The sequence below is a fragment of the Schistocerca americana genome, chromosome 2, assembly GCF_021461395.2.
Source record: "Schistocerca americana isolate TAMUIC-IGC-003095 chromosome 2, iqSchAmer2.1, whole genome shotgun sequence".
In the NCBI taxonomy this organism is placed as follows: domain Eukaryota; kingdom Metazoa; phylum Arthropoda; class Insecta; order Orthoptera; family Acrididae; genus Schistocerca; species Schistocerca americana.
This window is the reverse complement of record NC_060120.1, coordinates 160439738-160458704: the sequence shown is the minus strand read 5'-3', so window position 1 is coordinate 160458704 and position 18967 is coordinate 160439738. Positions and strand designations below refer to the sequence as shown.

At 43.9% G+C, this 18967-nt stretch overlaps 1 protein-coding gene across 1 annotated transcript in view; it reads right to left on the bottom strand.

Moving 5' to 3' along the window:
• Window positions 1-18967, bottom strand: part of LOC124593848 — a 542124-nt gene that overhangs the window by 7724 nt on the left and 515433 nt on the right. Inside the window, exon 11 of the mRNA XM_047132196.1 lies at window positions 10315-10634. Coding sequence (XP_046988152.1) covers window positions 10315-10634 — 320 coding nt within the window. The remainder of the gene's footprint in view (window positions 1-10314; window positions 10635-18967) is intronic.

The window sequence follows — 18967 nt, the reverse complement described above, 5'->3', positions numbered from 1 at the left end:
TTGTCCATGACAATTTTCATAAACTATAACATGCATCCCATCATTATGGAATCATGATCTGAGTTGGTATCTGCTCCTCAAAAAAATGGTTCAAATGGCTCTGAGCACTGTGGTACTTAACATCTGAGGTCATCAGTCCCCTAGAACTTAGAACTACTTAAACTCAACTAGCCTAAGGACATCACACACATCCATGCCCAAGGCAGGATTCGAACCTGCGTGCGCAGCGGTGGTGCGGTTCCAGACTGAAGCGCCTAGAACCGCCCGGTCACAACGGCTGGCTCTGCTCCTCGGTACAGCTTATAATCTATACGTTTTTGATGTCGGTGCTCCCACAATTCTGTAATACTTGAAAAAGAAGAAAGGTCAAATTCCAGAAACGCAGAGAGATGCAAATGAAATAAATATTTATTATTTTCTAATTTGATCATATGATGATCTTCAGGTATCATAAAACATTTTAGACAGCCCCCATGGAACTTTAAGGACGTTGCTGTTCGTATAGTTGTAAATAATTCTATGGTGTCTAGCTGATCGAATGATCGAATCAGGTTCATAAAGAGTTATTACATGAGTGACTCCATACAGTTCCACAGTATGACTTTTTTCAGTCCAGGGTATGATTTAAGACTCTCTTTCTCACCATAAAGTAATTCTAATGGTTTGTTTCTGTGTCTCCAGGCCATCTCAAAGTATGTGATTTCTGGATTGTATATTTGCTACTATTAGGTGAAACTTACTGTACGGCTCTGGGAGTATTTCTCCTCTCTCACTTGTACAACTGATCCGGAGATTAATAGATTTCCATTTATCTTTAAACACTGTGTAAGTCGTTGAATGCCTTCAGTTACGCTCTGTATGCCTTCATCATCTTAGAAATGACAAAATTTTCCGCCTGCGTTAATATTAAATGTATTAATTTATATGCTATCATGTCTGCGGCAGGAGTGCCTCTTCAGGAAACAACAGCAGCAACATTAATTTAAAATAATCGTTTCAGTTTAGGGAAATAATATGCTCTCAAAAGTGTAGAAAAGCAATTTCTTACAAAACTATACTACTTCCTAAGCCACTATGTAGTGTTTCAATGCATATGGGGTTGCACATCAATAAGAAATATGTAAACGCGATTAACACAAGGAATGAAGATGCACTGACGCAGTTTGCATTAAGGTACGAAGTGATTTATTTAAAATTTGACTTTTACATAGTTTTGAGAAGCGAATGTATCCTTCTACATCTACATGATTACTCTGCAGTTCACATTTAAGTGCTAGGCAGAGGCTTCATCGAACCACAATCATACTATCTCTCTACCATTCCACTCCCGAACAGCGTGCGGGAAAAACGAACACCTAAACCTTTCTGTTCGAGCTCTGATTTCTCTTATTTTATTTTGATGATCATTCCTACCTATGTAGATTGGGCTCAACAAAATATTTTCGCATTCGGAAGAGAAAGTTGATGACAGAAATTTCGCAAAGAGATCTCGCCGCGACGAAAAACGTCTTTGCTTTAATGACTTCCATCCCAACTCGCGTATCATATCTGCCACACTCTCTACCCTATTACGTGATAATACAAAACGAGCTGCCCTTTTTTGCACCGTTTCGATGTCCTCCGTCAATCCCACCTGGTAAGGATCCCACACCGCGCAGCAATATTCTAACAGAGGGCGACCGAGTGTAGTGCAAGCTGTCTCTTTAGTGGACTTGTTGCATCTTCTAAGTGTCCTGCCAATGAAACGCACCTTTGGATCACCTTCCCCACAATATTATCTATGTGGTCTTTGCAACTGAAGTTGTTCGTGATTTTAACACCCAGGTACTTAGTTGAATCGACAGCCTTGAGAATTGTACTATTTATCGAGTAATCGTAATCGAATTCCAACGGTCATTTATATAGATCAGGAACAGCAGAGGTCCCAGGACGCTTCCTGGGGAACACCTAATATCACTTCAGTTTTACTCGATGATTTGCCGTCTACTAATACGAACTGCGACCTTCCTGACAGGAAATCACGAATCCAGTCGCACAACTGAGACGATACCCCATATGCCCGCAGCTTGATTAGAAGTCGCTTGTGAGGAACGGTGTCAAAAACTTTCCGGAAATTTAGAAATACGGAATCAACTTGAGATCCCTTGTCAATAGCGGCCATTACTTCGTGCGAATAAAGAGCTAGCTGAGTTGCACAAGGACGATGTTTTCTGAAACCATGCTGATTACGTATCAATAGATCGTTCCCTTCGAGGTGATTCATAATGTTTGAATACAGTATATGCTACAAAACCCTACTGCAAACCGACGTCAATGATATAGGTCTGTAGTTCGATGGATTACTCCTACTACCCTTCTTAAACACTGGTGCGACCTGCGCAATTTTCCAATCTGTAGGTAAAGATCTATCGGTGAGCGAGCGGTTGTATATGATTGCTAAGTAGGGAGCTATTGTATCAGCGTAACCTGAAAGGAACCTAATCGGTATACAATCTGGACCTGAAGACTTGCCCGTATCAAGCGATTTGATTTGCTTCGCAACCCCTAAGGTATCTACTTCTAAGAAACTCATGCTAGCAGCTTTTCGTGTTTCAAATTCTGGAATATTCCATTCGTCTTCCCTGGTGAAGGAATTTCTGAAAACTGCGTTCAATAGCTCCGCTATAGCGGCACAGTCGTCGGTAACAGTACCATCGGCACTGAGCAGCGAAGGTATTGACTGCGTCTTGCCGCTTGTGTACTTTACATACGACCAGAATTTCTTCGGATTTTCTACCACATTTCGAAACAATGTTTCGTTGTGGAACCTATTAAAGGCATCCCGCATTGAAGTCCGTGCCAAATTTCGCGCGACTGTAAGTGTTAACCAATCTTCGGGATTTCGCGTTCTTCTGAACTTTGCATGCTTTTTCCGTTGCCTCTGCAACAGAGTTCGGACCTGTTTTGTGTATCATGGGGGATCAGTTCCATCTCTTACCAATTTATGAGGTATGAATCTCTCAATTGCTGTTGCTACTATATCTTTGAATTTGTGCTACGTCTCGTCTACATTTGCATAGTCAGTTCGGAAGGAATGGAGATTGTCTCTTAGGAAGGCTTCTAGTGACACTTTATCCGCTTTTTTAAATACAATTATTTTGCGTTTGTTACTGGTGGATTTGGAAGAAACGGTATTGAGCCTAGCTACAACGACCTTGTGATCACTAATCCCTGAATCAGTCATGATGCTCTCTATTAGCTCTGGATTGTTTGTGGCTAAGAGGTCAAATGTGTTTTCGCAACCATGTACAATTCGCGTGGGTTCGTGGACTAACTGCTCGAAATAATTTTCGGAGAAAGCATTTAGGACAATCTCGGAAGATGTTTTCTGCCTACCACCGGTTTTGAAAAAGTATTTCTGCCAACATATCGAGGGAAGGTTGAAGTCACCACCAACTATAACCGTATGAGTGGGGTATTTATTTGTTACGAGACTCAAATTTTCTCTGAACTGTTCAGCAACTATATCATCGGAGTCGGGGGGTCGGTAGAAGGAGCCAATTATTAACTTAGTTCGGCTGTTAAGTATAACCTCCACCCATACCAATTCGCACGGAGTATCTACTTCGACTTCACTACAAGATAAACCACTACTGACAGACACAAACACTCCACCACCAATTCTGCCTAATCTATCTTTCCTGAACACCGTCTGAGACTTCGTAAAAATGTCTGCAGAACTTATTTCTGGCTTTAGCCAGCTTTCTGTACCTATAACGATTTCAGCTTCTGTGTTTTCTATTAGCGCTTGAAGCTCAGGGACTTTCCCAGCACAACTACAACAATTTACAACTACAATTCCGACTGTTCCTTGATCCAAGCACATCCTGTATTTGCCATGCACCCTTTGAGATTGCAGCCCACCCCGTACTTTCCCGAGGCCTTCTAACCTAAAAATCCGCCCAGTCGACGCCACACAGCCTCCGCTTCCGGTATAGGAAACGTATTCGCAATTGCGAATATGAACAGCCACCGGCTGTATGTTGAGAAATTGTGAATGTGAATGACCATCGGCTGTGTATAGGAATAACGACAATGAAAATTTGTGCCGACCCAGGGCTCGAACGCCGATTTCTCGCTTTAAGTGAGCGTGGCCTTGACTGCCTCGGCTATCCGTCCACAAATCACGGCCAGACCCAGACGTCCAAATGTTGTCTTTTTAACACACGAGTACAGGTTGTGACACACAGACGACGACATTTTGAGGTTTAGATCTGGCTGTGATTCGTGCACGGATAACCGAAGCGGTTAAGGCTACTGCTCGGGTAAAGCGGAAAATCCGCGTTCCAGTTCCCGTCTGGCACAAATTTTCACTGTCGTCATTCCAATGTAAAGCCGATGATCGTTCATATTCGCAACTGCGAATGCATTTCCTATATTTCGTGTAACCTTAATAATGTGGTGGTCTTTTAAGAATATATGCTGTTGAAGCAGTTATTCGAGAAAGGCATGATATCTATACCTGGCACTAAAAGTTGTCCACAGACCGGAGGGGAACTCTCTCTGCGGCTATCATCTGCTTCAGTTTCACTCTTGAGAAGTGAGCGCGAGAGTCGTGCAGAACAACTTTATCGGCTTGAGAAGGCCGGAGCAGAATCAACAACAGCCACTGCATCGTCATCGGAGGGCGATACAGAATTAAATTCATCCTCACTATCACTATTGAGAAGTAATCCTTCTATTTCCACTTCGTCAAACGTCTTCGTAAGACGCTCCTACATAGTCATCTCGTGACACGAGTGAGTTTTCATCTAATCGACCCTCACTTTTCTTTGGAATTCTGATGTATATTATTCTTGATAGAAACGTGGATGCACAATCAGTTGTGATGATTCTTACCTTTATATGCGTTTGGTATCTTCGGAATACTGCCGATGATATTTTTCCGGAAAAGTCTGATGGTATGTCTCCCGATACGTAGATCGTACGAACTAATCAGGGTAGTCGTTTGGTTGCCGCTTTCTCCAATGATTTTAGAAATTCCAAAAGAGTTTTATCTACGGCTTCCGCCTTACTTAATCGCAAGTCTGCGAGAGCTCTGTTAAACTCTAGTACTGTATATCGTCAGGCTGGTGGAAACACTGTCGTTCCTCGTAGTTACAGCTGACGTAATCCCTATTTAGAAGGAGTCAAGTGTTTCTCAGATACGAGAGTGACTCGAAGACTTCTGAAGTCATGGAACCCAGTAAGTTGTCCTAAACGGCGAGTATTCATTGAATCCTAGAATATGGTGAGAAGCACCCAGAGGAAGTGTGATAGGACCGCTCTTGACCTCAATATACATTAACGATCTGAACAGAGAGAGCGACCAGGAATTTACGTCTGTTTGCCGACGGCGCTATAGTATCAGAAAACGTGGTTGAAATGGCTCTGAGCACTATGGGACTTAACATTCGCGGTCACCAGTCCCATAGAACTTAGAACTACTTAAACCTAACTAACCTAAGGACATCACACACATCCACGCCTGAGGCAGGATTCGAACCTGCGACCGTAGCGGTCACGCGGTTCCAGACTGAAGCGCCTAGAACCGCACTGCCACACCGGCCGGCTCAGGAAACGTGTCGTCGTCGAGTGACAGTAGGATAGACTTAGACAATGTATCTGGTGTGATGAATGGCAGCTTGCCCTAAATCCATAAAAAAGGACACTAAGGTGAGAGAAGTGATGGAGACCCCCAAATAACCCCTGATAACCTGACCGACCTGTTTTTGCCCGGCTTGGGGCAGCAGCTTGAGACGGGATGGATTCAGTTAGTCCCTGGAGGTCCCTTGCAGAAATATTGAGCAAAAAAACGGCCCGACGAGAAGACCTCTTGGGCAAGCCACCACTGGCAAAAAAAAAAAAAAAAAAAAAAAAAAAAAAAAAAAAAAAAAAAAAAGTGTAAAAGTCACAATACTGCTATTAAACAGCACGCTGATGCACGAAACTGAAGAAACGTTCCACGAAGTAAAAATGACACGCCCAAACAATTTATCAAACTGTTACTAAGAGGAGAACTTCAAAGCGACTAGTTATCAATAAATATTTCCATATCCTGCCCAGAGAAGAACCAAGAAGCAAGTAAGAAGCAGAGAAAAAGCAGGGAGAACAGAAGTTGAAGATTCGCAAGATTGAGACCAAGAAAGAAGATGGGTGAAGAATAGACGACATACCTTCCCAAATCCCTATCCCATTGTAAACTAGTCGTCTGCGAAGTATTACAACGAAAAACGACCGCTTTCAGCGACACGTAACGATGACTTTCACGCATACAAAGCCAGTAAACTACGAGATTCTGCACTCAAAGCTCCATTCCATTATGGGACATCCACAACAGCAACACACCCTTGCAAAGCCAACAAGGAACGACGAACGAAGCTGTACATCAAATACTTGCCCACATCCATCTCGCTGAAGTCCATCACCTTCGTGCAAAACCATTTGCCAACCTCATGTTTAAACATTCGTAGGATTGTGTGAATGTGTGAAACCAAATAATGTGATGTAGGAATTGTGCAAAAAGAATCGTGTGAAAAACTAAATAAGATAAGCACACCGACAGCTAATAAACTACAAAATAACAGTCATTGACTATGGACTTAAGTAAAAAATAGACTATCGATAAAAATAAGTCATTAGATCTGAAATGGACAGTATATAAAGAACAAAAGTAAGGCATAATAAACACTAAAACTATATGCCACTTATTTTCTCCTCATAAAAATAAAAGAATAACTATATTTTACTTATTTTCTCCTTATAAAAACAAAGAATACAAAATTATCTTGTTGGATGTTTCCCCTTTTTTTTTAAACATTTGTACCTTTTGTTAGGATAATATCTCAATACTTGCGTATGTATATTTCTTTGTCAAAGCAATTCTTGGAAATAATTCTTATTTGTTAGTGTAACAATGTTGAAATGGGTGTCTAGAAACTAAAACATTTTACTTGTACATGATATTTAGAATATGTGTTAGGAATAGATTTTACTTAATTACTACATTTATAAAAAATATTTCGATAACAAACTTCTTAAAAAACAAACTTCACACTTAAATAAAGAAAGAAAATAATTAAAAATTAATAATAATAATAATAGCATAAAAATATTTTTTTTCTTGTCAATATAAACATATTTTTGAGAATAATGTGGAAGAATATAAAAATATAAATTGGTAATACAAACTAGCATAGAAACAGAATAACGTGGCTGAACAGTAGGCAATAAATTTAGATAAAGGAATAATTTTTGACTGACTTGAGACAACGATTCAATCATTGTCTAACTTCAGTGCAAAAATTAAGTTCGAAGGGTGGTGATATGTAAGGTGACAGGCAAATCCAACACCTTCCATGAAAACGCTGACATGATAAGCAAATCCAGTAGTATGTGACATAGCTCCGAATAAATCGTGACATTAAATTAACCAAAGTAGTACGAGTCAGCAAATGGAATACCTCAGACTAACACAAGAATGCCTAAATGCATGTGATACCTTCCCACTGTGAGACGGACGCAGCTCCGAGGGGAGAAACGAGAACAGAAGCCGAGAGCAGAACCCTGTTAACCTAGAAGCCCTATGATAAGGGACGGACACCCACGTCGCCAGCTAACCACCAGGACCAACCCCCAGCCCATGTTAAAAGCTAGAGCTCTCCAGAAGAACAGTTTAGATCTTACGATAACACAAAAAGGGCCACACCAGCTGCAAGTTTCAGCGTGAGACTTTTTCGCGTCTCTGTTACATTGCAAACTTTAAAAACATTGCCCCACCACGAAAAGTATAACGTTTCTCATTGGATAGACAGAATTTTTGTAGGCGGAGCTTAAGGTTAACATTGAGACCCTGATTGGTAAGATGCAAACACAGCCAGATACTTTTTTTAAACCAACATCGGTAAATTGTAGTAAGGAGAAGTTAGGAGAGAGCGGCTTCCGAGACGGCGAGGTGAGCGGAGCTGCGCCGGCCGCCGCCCCCTGACCAACACCGACAAGGTAATGAACGCACGCGATGCTGCGTAACAGTGCATAAAGCTTCACTCAGAACTGCAGAAGTCCCATCTGTTACACCCCCTTTTTGCGTAATACTAGTGTCGATCGTCAATTAAAGCTCATGGTGTTCACATTTGCCACTTGAAGTAAAAATCTGAAACGCGATGATTTTTCTGTTATATAGTTATTGAGAAGCCACATCAGCCACTGCAATTTACGACAAGTTAGATAAGTAATTAAAGATAATTGAGGGTCACTGTAGACCATTTTGATAGTTTTCCCTTTTGTGAAACTTAATTTAAACCTAGATTATAGATGTGATATGGCATAGGTCATCCTTCGATCCATTGTAGAACTTGGAAACCCATTCAGGGAATATTCGTTCACATTTTTGTTGAACGCAGTTGGTTTTTATCATCCTGTATTAAAACATTTCCTTTTATCAATAGTGCAATTTATAAACAATGTTTTGTGAGTAGAATAAAATTTCCAATGGTAAACTTAACTGCTTTTTCGACGTTATTTTACCAGCTAACTAAAAATAGGAAAGCCTTGAACCCCTTCCACTAAATTTAGTTAGTATTAAGATTCTTTTACAGGGAGTGCAGTGGAGCTGACGTTGAAATCGTTAAGTATTTGGTTATATCATCGCTAGTCTCACTGAACTCTTCTGAACTCTACATGTCAATTGTGGTCTGGCGTCTCCTTACCAGCAACAGGTCCCAGGTTCAAACTAGTCAATTCCCTAAAAAACACGCTCAGAGCGTCGTTGCGCGAAAGTGGTAGGGAGACACGACATAGAACAACAGACACCACGCTGAATGTTAGAACCGCGCTGCTGCTACGGTCGCCGGTTCCAATGCTGCCTCGGGCGTGGATGTATGTGATGTCCTTAGGCTTGTTTGGTTTAAGTAGTTCTAAGACTAGGAGACTGATGACCTCAGATGTTAAGTCCCATAGTGCTTAGAGCTATTTGAACCATTTGATTCGTGTGATTATTCCTCGCAGTGATGCCTGTCTGTTAGCACGACAACTCTGTGTAAACTCCGCTGCTATCGGTCGTTATGTGAAGGCTGTTGGCCATTGCGCTGTCCGTAGTGAGAGGTAATGCCTGCAATTTGGTGTTCTCGGCTCACTCTTCACACTGTGGATCTCGGAATATTAAATTCCCTAACTATTTACGAAATGAAATGTGCCATGCGTCGAGCTCCAGCTGCTGTTCCGCCTTCAAACTCTGTTAATTACCCTCGTACGGCTATAATGACGTCGTGCGGCTGGTCCCGGCTGAGGTTCGAGTCTTCCCTCGGGCATGGGTGTGTGTGTTTGTCCTTAGGATAATTTACGTTAAGTAGTGTGTAAGCTTAGGGATTGACGACCTTAGCAGTTAACTCCCTTAAGATTTCATACACATTTGAACATTTTTTATAATGACATCCGAAACCTTTTCACTGGAATCACGTGAGCACAAATAGCAGCTCCGTCAATGCACTGCCCTTTTATAACTTGTGTACGCGATGCTATAGCGCCGTGTGGGGTAACCAATCCCGTCTAGGCGCCTTGCCACGGTTCGCGCGGCTCCCCTCCTCGGAATTTTGAGTCCTCCCACGGGCATGGGTGCGTGTGTTGTCCTTAGCGAAAGGTAGTTTAAAAAAATGTGTGTGAAATCTTATGGGACTTAACTGATAAGCTTACTGATTAATTAACCTAAATTAGCCTAAGGACAAACACACATACACACCCATGCCCGAGGGAGGACTCGAACCTCCGCCGGGACCAGCCGCACAGTCCATGACTGCAGCGCCCTAGACCGCTCGGCTAATCCCGCGCGGCGTAAGTTAGTTTAAGTTAGACTAAATAGTGTGTGTCTGCAGCTCGTGGTCCCGCGGTAACGTTCTCGCTTCCCGAACACGGAGTCCTGGGTTCAAATCCTGGCACCGTCAGGGATTTTCACCTGCCTCGAGATGACTGGATCTTGCTGTATTGTCTTCATCATTATCATAATTCATCCCCATTATGGTGGGAGGAAAGCAATGACAAACTACTTCCTCTAGGACCTTGCCTAGTAAAGCGGCGCGGTCTGCCGCATCATCCCCTAAGCTCTGTCAAGGAGTATGGGACTTAATCATGATTAAATAGTGTGTAAGCGTAGGGATCGATGACCTCAGCAGTTTCGTCGCAGTGGAGTTTACCATAAATTTTCAAATTTTTGCGATATTGCAGGCATCTGGACATGTGCATACAGCTATCTCACGACTTTTGTCACCTCAATGTATGTTTACGTATGTAGAGGGGACTCACGAGCTCCTTCTTCCTGCGGAGTCGACGGTCGACGGTGGCGACGCGCGCGGCGACGGCGGCAGCTGCGGCGGAGGTGGCGGGCCTGGCTGCGTCGGCCTTCTTGTGGACGTAGCGCTCGCCGGCGTCGTCCTCGTCGGAGGTGGCGAGCGCCGTGACGTCCTCGTAGCGCTGGCGCATCAGCTGCTGCTGGACGCGCAGTTTGTCGCGCTGGTAGTAGAGCGCCGCGAACGCGCACATGTTGACCAGCAGGAAGCAGACGCCGATCAGGATGACGACGGTGAGCGCCACGGACGAGGAGCCGGCGAGCGCGCCCGGCGACGCCGTCCCCTCCACCTCGCCGCCGAACTCGTCGCCGCTGCCGCCTCCGTCGCCTGCGGAAGAGACAGCATCGTGAAGTGGTGTTTTCTGGCCTTAGCGTGTCGCGTGTTACCAGTAGACCTTGTAACGATGCAATCCTCTAGTCCAGTGATTACACACTTAAGCGCCTAGGAAAGTGGTACAGGCATGAGTATTCAAATACAGAGATGTGTAAACAGGCAGAATACGGCACTGCGGTCGGCAAAGCCTATATAAGACATTAAGTATGTGGCGAAGTTGTTCGATCAGCTACTGCTGCTATAATGGCAGGTTATCAAGATTTAAGTGAGTTCGAACGTGTTGCTATACTTGGCGCAAGAGTGATGGGACACAGCATCTCCGAGGTAGCGATGAAGCGGGGATTTTCCCGTACGACCATTTCACGATTGTACCGTGAATATCAGGAATCCGGTAAAACATCAAATCTCCGACACCGCTGTGGCCGGAAAAAGATTTTGCAAGAATCGGATTAACGACGACTGAAACGAATCGTTCAACGTTGCAGAAGTGCAACCCTTCCGCAAATTGCTGCAGATTTCAGTGTTGGGCCACCAACAAGTGTCAGAGTGCGAAGCATTCAACGAAACGTCATTGATATGGACTTTCGGAGCCGAAGGCCCACTCGTGTACCCTTAATGACTGCACGACACAAAGCTTTTCGCCCCGCCTGGGCCCATCAACATTGAAGGTGGTCTGTTGACGACTGGAAACATATTGCCTGGTCGGACGAGTCTCGTTTCAAATTTTATTTAGCGGATGGACGTGTACGGGTATGGAGACAACCTCATCAATCCATGGAGCCTGTATGTCAGTAGCGGACTGTTCAAGCTGGTGGAGGGTCTGTAATGGCGTGGGCCGTGTGCAGTTGAAGTGATATGGGATCCAGTCTCATCATCTGCATTCATTCATGTCCATTGTGCATTCCGACGAAATTGGGTTATTCCAGCAGGACAATGCGTTAACCCACATGTCCAGAATTGCTACAGAGTGGCTCCAGGAACACTCTTCTGAGTTTAGTCACTTCCGCAGCCCATCAGGCTCCACAGACATGAATATTATTGAATATATCTGGGCTGCCTTGAAACATGCTGTTCAGAAGAGATCTCCACCCGCTTATACTCCAAAGGATTTATGGAAAGGCCTGCAGGATTCATGGTGTAAATTTCCTCCAGCACTACCTCAGTCATTAGTGGAGTTCATGCCACTTCACGTTGTGGAACTTCTGTGTGCTCGCGGGGGCTCTACACGATGTTAGACAGATGTACCAGTTTTTTTGGCTCTTCATTGTATTTTATCATATAGCTTAGATCATTTACGTAAAATTCCGTCTTTTGCAGCTGAATATTTTTTTCTGACGAAAAATGTTAACCTTCTTCATGTTAGCCATTATCAGTCGCCTATAACATAAATTATTAACTGTACATATATTGCTAGGAGATTTATAATGATTCTTCGCATCAAATTTGAATTATTTAACTACTCACAAATATACGGCAGTGAATTTTATCACATACTTTCATTTTTCTATTCTTTTCGTGTATGTTTCGGGTCTACGATACGCACTATATGCACACTTACAACTTTCCAATTAATCCATTTAAGTAGAAACAATTCACTTATCGTATGAGTGTTTAGTTTCTAGAAGGATAGCTCAACTGAGAGGGCTACTTACACATTAATTCAACACATGTTACAAGCCTTAGAAGAAAAATATCGCCAGTTCGTATTTTTTGTGATTTTTAATAGGCGTCTGAATTGTAGATCACATTACTATCTTAGAAAAACTTACGTTTTCTGGAACTGATAGCTTGACACATAATTGGTTTGCATAATACTTAACAAACAGAATGCAAAAGATAGAGCTAAATAATTTAAACAATGTTCGAACGGTAGAAAATATTAATGGCTGGGGAGAAATCATAAAGAGGATTCCACATGGCTGAATGTAGGGACTGCTCTTACTCCTTAAGCATGTGTGAATGACCTTCTACTTAACATTTAACAAGCAGAATTGGCACATTTTGCAGATGATACTATTATTAAAATAAATACCATTAGAGAGAAAGCGGCATAAGCAATTATTAATGATGTTTCTGAAACAAGAAGAAGAAGTCTTCTCTGAAAGTGGACGCTCCCTAAATTTTGACAAAGCTCATTGTAGTTACTTCTGCACAACTAATAAAGTCATTTCATAATTGATGTAGCGCATGAACAAGAGACTGCAAACAGTATTGAATGTTCCAGATTTTTGGAATGTCCATTTTCAACGACAGCTGACCTGTGACAAGAATACTACTGAGTTGCTCAAACAATTAAGTTCCGCTACTTTTGCACTTAGCGTAGTCTGTAGTCTTGGATACATACGAATCAGCCTCGTAACACATTTTACACATTTCAACTCAATAATGTCTTACAAACAATTGTCTGGCGTGACTCATGACTTAGAAAGGAAGTACTGATTGCACAAAAGCGAGAAGTAAGAAAAATAAGTGGTGTTCACTCGCAGTCGTCTTGTAGGTACCTCTTTGAAGAGTTAAGCGTTACACTTACGTGACAGACTTGTGGACGAAAGTAACTTTCGCACGAAGTATCGCTACTAAGCAACACAGCACGATTAAATGTGAACCGTGTATGTAAAGAACTGTTACAGTATATTATAGAATGTAACCGAAAGAAATACGCAATGAGACGAACAGAAATGACATTTTTATTCAAGTACAATAATTACATTGAAGTGACCGCGACTCATTTTGCTGCCCTTGACTTTACGAAAGCCGGGACACGCTTCTTAATAGGGTATGCGGTCACCACGGGCGGCAGCGCATGATCTGCAAAGTGCTCCTATGTTGGCCACAAGATACCAAAGGAGTTCTTCTGGTAGTGCGTTGCATCCCTCCACCAGCGCAGCTGACAAAGGCTGGATGATCGTCGGTGCATACGGACATGCTGCAACACATCTCTCCATCACATCTCACAGGTGTGCAATGCAATTTAGGTCTGGGGGTACGGGCAGCTCAGCCCACGTGCTGAATATCCTCTCGTTCGATGAGCTCCTCTACCTGCTCTGTTCGCTGTGATCGCGCTTTGTCCTCCATAAAAATGAAGTCAGGGTCGAATGCACTCCTGAAATGACGCACGTGGTGACGGAGACGTTGACCGCTGAGTATCCATGTTCAACGACCAGGAGGCCAGTACGCCCATGCTACATTATGCTTCCCAACACCTTATCACCTGGACCACCATAACAATCGTATTCGGTAACGTTCCTGGGTCCGTTACGTGTTCCCACCTCTCGCCATATGAGAGTACGTTCAGCATTGTCGAACATTATCGTTTTCTTTTGTCCACGTATTGTAACGTGGGCTGGGATAACGCTGCATGGGCGTACTGCTTCAGGGGTGCATTCGGCTCTGACTTCATTTTTATGGATGAATATGTGCGACAGCAGCGTACAGCCCAGGTTGAGGAGCTCTTGGAACGAGAGGATATTCGTCGAACAGACTGGTCTGCCCGTTCCCCCCGACTGGTCGAGCACATGTGGGATGCGTTGTGGAGACATACTGTGGGCACGTCCACATTCCCCAGCGACCATCCCACAGTTTTGTACCACGCTGGTGGGGTAATGGAACGCCCTACAATAATTCCTTACCAACCTTGTGGTCAGCATGAGAGCTGTCCGTGGTGGTAACACATCCTATTAAAAACCATGTCCGCCGGCCGGAGTGACCGAGCGGTTAAAGGCGCTACAGTCTGGAACCGCACGACCGCTACGGTCGCAGGTTCGGATCCTGCCTCGGGCATGGATGTGTGTGATGTCCTTAGGTTAGTTAGGTTTAAGTAGTTCTAAGTTCTAGGGGACTTATGACAACAGCAGTTGAGTCCCATAGTGCTCAGAGCCATTTTTTGAAAAACCATGTCCCGCCTTGTGTAATATTCCGGGGACCATCATAAATCTCGGTGACCTCAGTGCAATTACTGTCTTTAAATAAAATAGTTATTGTATTTGGGCAACAGCCTTGCCGCAACGGTAACACCGGTTACCGTCAGGTCACCGAAGTTAAGCGCTGTCGGGCTGGGCTAGCATTTGGATGGGTGACCACCCGATCTACCGTGCGCTGTTGGCAAACGGGGTGCACTCAGACATTGTGAGGTACACGACCGAGGTACGTGATTGAGAAGTAGCGGCTCCGGACTCGGAAACTGACATACGGCCAGGAGAGCGGTGTGCTCACCACATGCCCCGTCATATCCGCATCCAGTGACGCCTGTGGGCTGCGCATGACATGACGGTCGGTCGGTACCGTTGAGCCTTCAAGGCTTATTCGGAAGGAGTTTAGTTGTTTTAGTTGTTCTATTTGTCTCAACGCGTATTTCTTACAGTTACCTTCCGTGCAACACTGTAGCAGTTCTTTCCATGTATGGTCCAAGTTTCATCGGGGCATGTTACTTGATACTGACACGCCATGCGAATTTTTTTCACACTATTGCGCAGGAAGACCCGCCACTATGGTTGCTGTCACAAACTTTCTTCAGGCCCTTTCTAGATTAGTCCCGCAAGCTGCTTTCATTTTCCCAACAATTTCAAGATCCCCTCTGCCGAAATCTGGTTTTGCAAAACGCAACCATCATATCATAAGCCCACGTTTTAAATTCTTATTCATATAGTCTTTAGTTCTCACTTCACACAAGCACTATTGTGTACTGAAGTCCACTGAGTTCCGGCCGCTGGGCGCTTCAGTTCGGAACCACGCTGCTGTTGCGTTCGCAGGTTCGAATCCTGCCTCGGACATGGATATGTGTGATGTCCTTAGGTTAGTTAGGTTCAGGTAGTTCTAGGTCTAGGGGACTGATAACCTCAGATGTTAAGTCCCATAGTGCTTAGAGCCAGCTGAACCATTTTGAAGTCCATGGAGTTGCGCGGCCTGCCAAAACTCGCTATCCACACCCAGGTGCCGAGTGTTGCACTGAGCCGAAGATAACACTTCTTTCACGCTTGAAATCGCATAAGATGTTACACGAAAGTTGCCGGTAGAAGCCGAAGTGTTCACTCAAAAAAGTGTGTCTTCAAGCGGTTATTAAGTCTGCTGTTGTTCACTTCACAGCTACCGCGGCCCACTGACGAAGTCACTTCGACAAGAATGTGGATTATGATTCGGTGGAAAGAGCGTGTGAGTGTTTTCATTGAACAATATCAAGTGGAGCAATGTCATTTTGCTATCAGAAGTTGAGATTATCACAAAAGGAACAAACTGTACACAGCATTAAATGAAATGTGCTGTACATTAAAAGGTAGTAGACCGCAGACAACTGGAAGAAATAAAAAAGAAAACGAAAACTCTGCGTTTACAGTATTGATGAGAAAGAAATGTCATATAGACTTCAGATAGAGGAAGTGTTGTGGATGTTTAGTTACCAAAAGTATAGTTTTTCAACAGCTATTGATTCACCAGTGGCTTGGAATCGTAAACTAATTGATAACTTCTCAGAAGAAGCTTCGTTAATTTGTATTTCACGAGGTCCAGTGGCTATCGATACTTATGCTAACTCTTCATTAACTAATTTCGAAACGAGTACTCTAAAGGCAGCTATTTTCGAGAAAAAGTTTAAGCTTCTCCTCTCATCTTTTCGTGCACTTCTTTGTCTCAAAATGACAATTTTATTCTTTTCTACGTCGGCATCTACTTGATGAAACAGCAATTCACACATACGTGCCTGGGAGAGTGTTCATCGAACCACCTTCAGACTCTGCCTCTGCCGTTGCATTCCCGAACAGCACGCATGAAAAAGAAGCTTAGTGTAAGCAGTCTCTTTAGTGGATCTCTTGCATGTTGTAAGTGTTCTACCAATAAACCGCACTCTTTACTTCGCATTCTCCACAACATTTTCTGTATGATGGTTCCAGTTTCAGTTTTTCGTAATTGTTATCTTTAAGGGTTCAAATGAATTAATTTTGAGTGATTTATAGTGTAACCGAAAATTAAGGGTATTCCTTTTGGTACTCATATGGAAGACCTAAGTGTTGTTCATGAGGCAGCTTGGGACATTTAGTATGTAATGCAACACTTTTTTTTATGAAAGCAGGTAGGTTTTATTCAGGATACTAACACACCATATCATTCTCCACGCTTTTGGTTGCGAACACCTGCTGTCAGCATAATCTCCGTTTATTGCGACGCCCCTTACGCCATCTTAGAGGGAGGGCAGGTTTGCCCGCATGGAACCCTTTCACTTGGAGACGTCGGAGCCGACGTCTGGCTACATCAATCATCTCCCACGTAAAGCGCAACAAATTGGGCACAGACGGCCCTTCGTTGCTCTTTGTGGTGTTCTGTTAGGCGGTGGGGAATGCAGCGGCAAACACCTTCGAGTACCCCGACTGGTGGACGAGTGTGTCAGCGCTACCAACAGAGACATCCAGTTGTGTATCGAGGTGTTTCTGACCCGTCGATCACTTCGAATGAGAGTGTCTGTACGTTGCAACACTGCAAGAGTTACAAGTAAGAGCGGCCGGCCGGCACGTAGAAGATAGGAGAGGTTTTCGCAGCATCATACGGATGATGACAGACGCCTCTCCCAACGACTCACCGTGCTTTTGTTCCTTACCAGGTCACCGTATACATTCTACAAGTGCTTAACAATATCTGCCAAACGAAACTCAATGACAGCACTCTACTTGCAATACACCTACGCTACAGACGTCACCTAGCAGAACTACGTGAAACTATAGGGACTGGGGCAGGAATGTTTCACGGTGTCCCACAACAGATTCCGCATATTTTCAGCCAAAATTGGGCAAAAAAAGGAAGGCTGTGTTACTGATTGAAAGCTCCTCGTATTGAAGTGATCACAGAGAAAGCAAATCCCGCTAATTTCCTTTCGTGACTCAAAGACACTCTCTGCTTTCACTGGCTACTGCTGTGCATTTCGTGCTGCGTCTCACCGCATGCGACTTTTCTCATTTGCATTAGTGCTCGCTTTGCTGTACATTTTATGGAATGTGTAAACGGGCACTTAATGCGCTGGAGTGCAAGTACGAGGTGCATCTGACCGGTCGCTTAACTGCACACCTCCACACTTCGTGAGGTTGCGCTCGTGAGGATACTTGGTCGCGGAACTCTGTGGTTCATGCTGAATCATGCACTTACATGTGACAGCACCTCCAGTAGTAAGAATAGTGAAACGCGCGTAGGGTGTAACTAATTCCCACTCACGCTGTGATGATACTGGTTTGTCACATGTCGTTAAGTGACAATGTATGGTTCAAACGGCTCTGAGCACTATGGGACTTAACTTCTGAGGTCATCAGTCCCCTAGAACTTAGAACTACTTAAACCTAACTAACCTAAGGACATCAGACACACATCCATGCCCGAGGCAGGATTCGAACCTGCGACCGTAGCGGCCGCGCGGTTCTAGACTGTAGCGCCTAGAACCGCTCGGCCACCCAGGCCGGCGTGACAATGTACACATACGATCATTTTATGTTGCATTCTCATAAACTTTCTGAGCGGAAGAGTGAGTCCTGCGAATTCTTTACTTAAGTTCATGTTTCTTCCAGTTGATGAAACGTGGTGAGATATGCCACCTTTACATTGTAGGCAGTGGGTAGACAAAAGCGGAAATCCGGGAGTTTTCCTACCAGGAATACCCAAAGACAGTGGTCGTGCAAGTAAGCGAGCTGTATTTACACGCCCAGATATCGTTCTGCCAGTAATAAGGCGAGGGCCAGTACACTGTCAACTTTTACTTTGTTCACAGAGAATACGAAAAGCGCTGGAGGAGAAAATTCTGCAAGCTTTGCCTGCACGCTGGAAGAGAGAGGGAGCTTTTCGGTTGCCACTGTGACAAACCTTGCGATTTCCTCGCCGTCTATGGTATGTGTAAGAAGTGTGTGAGAGGCAGAACTCAGTTTTCCATTTTGGGGGAAGCACACAGCGCGGTTTGCGTCTTGTCGTTGGAGAGTCTCTGTTTCGTGCCCTGTTCAGCTTGCCGCTCCTTTAGTTGTTTTGAAGTAAGTGTCGCGTTTAGAATTTACATTCTTTGCAACGCGTAGCTCAAAATCTGCGAGTCAGTTTCGCAACTTGTGACTGGTCTTTGTCGTTAGCTCTCTATCATACTCGGATCAAAAGTCGCAAAATCGGGACTCATCTGTCGATGCTATCTAGTGCTTTTAGTGTGGTGCCCAGACCTTGGAAAGTGATTTGTATCCCTTCCGGAGAGCATTAGGGTGTCTTATGCACAGATACAGTGTTTATGAATCTGTATATTAGCACTCTGGTGATTCAGATGAATCTGA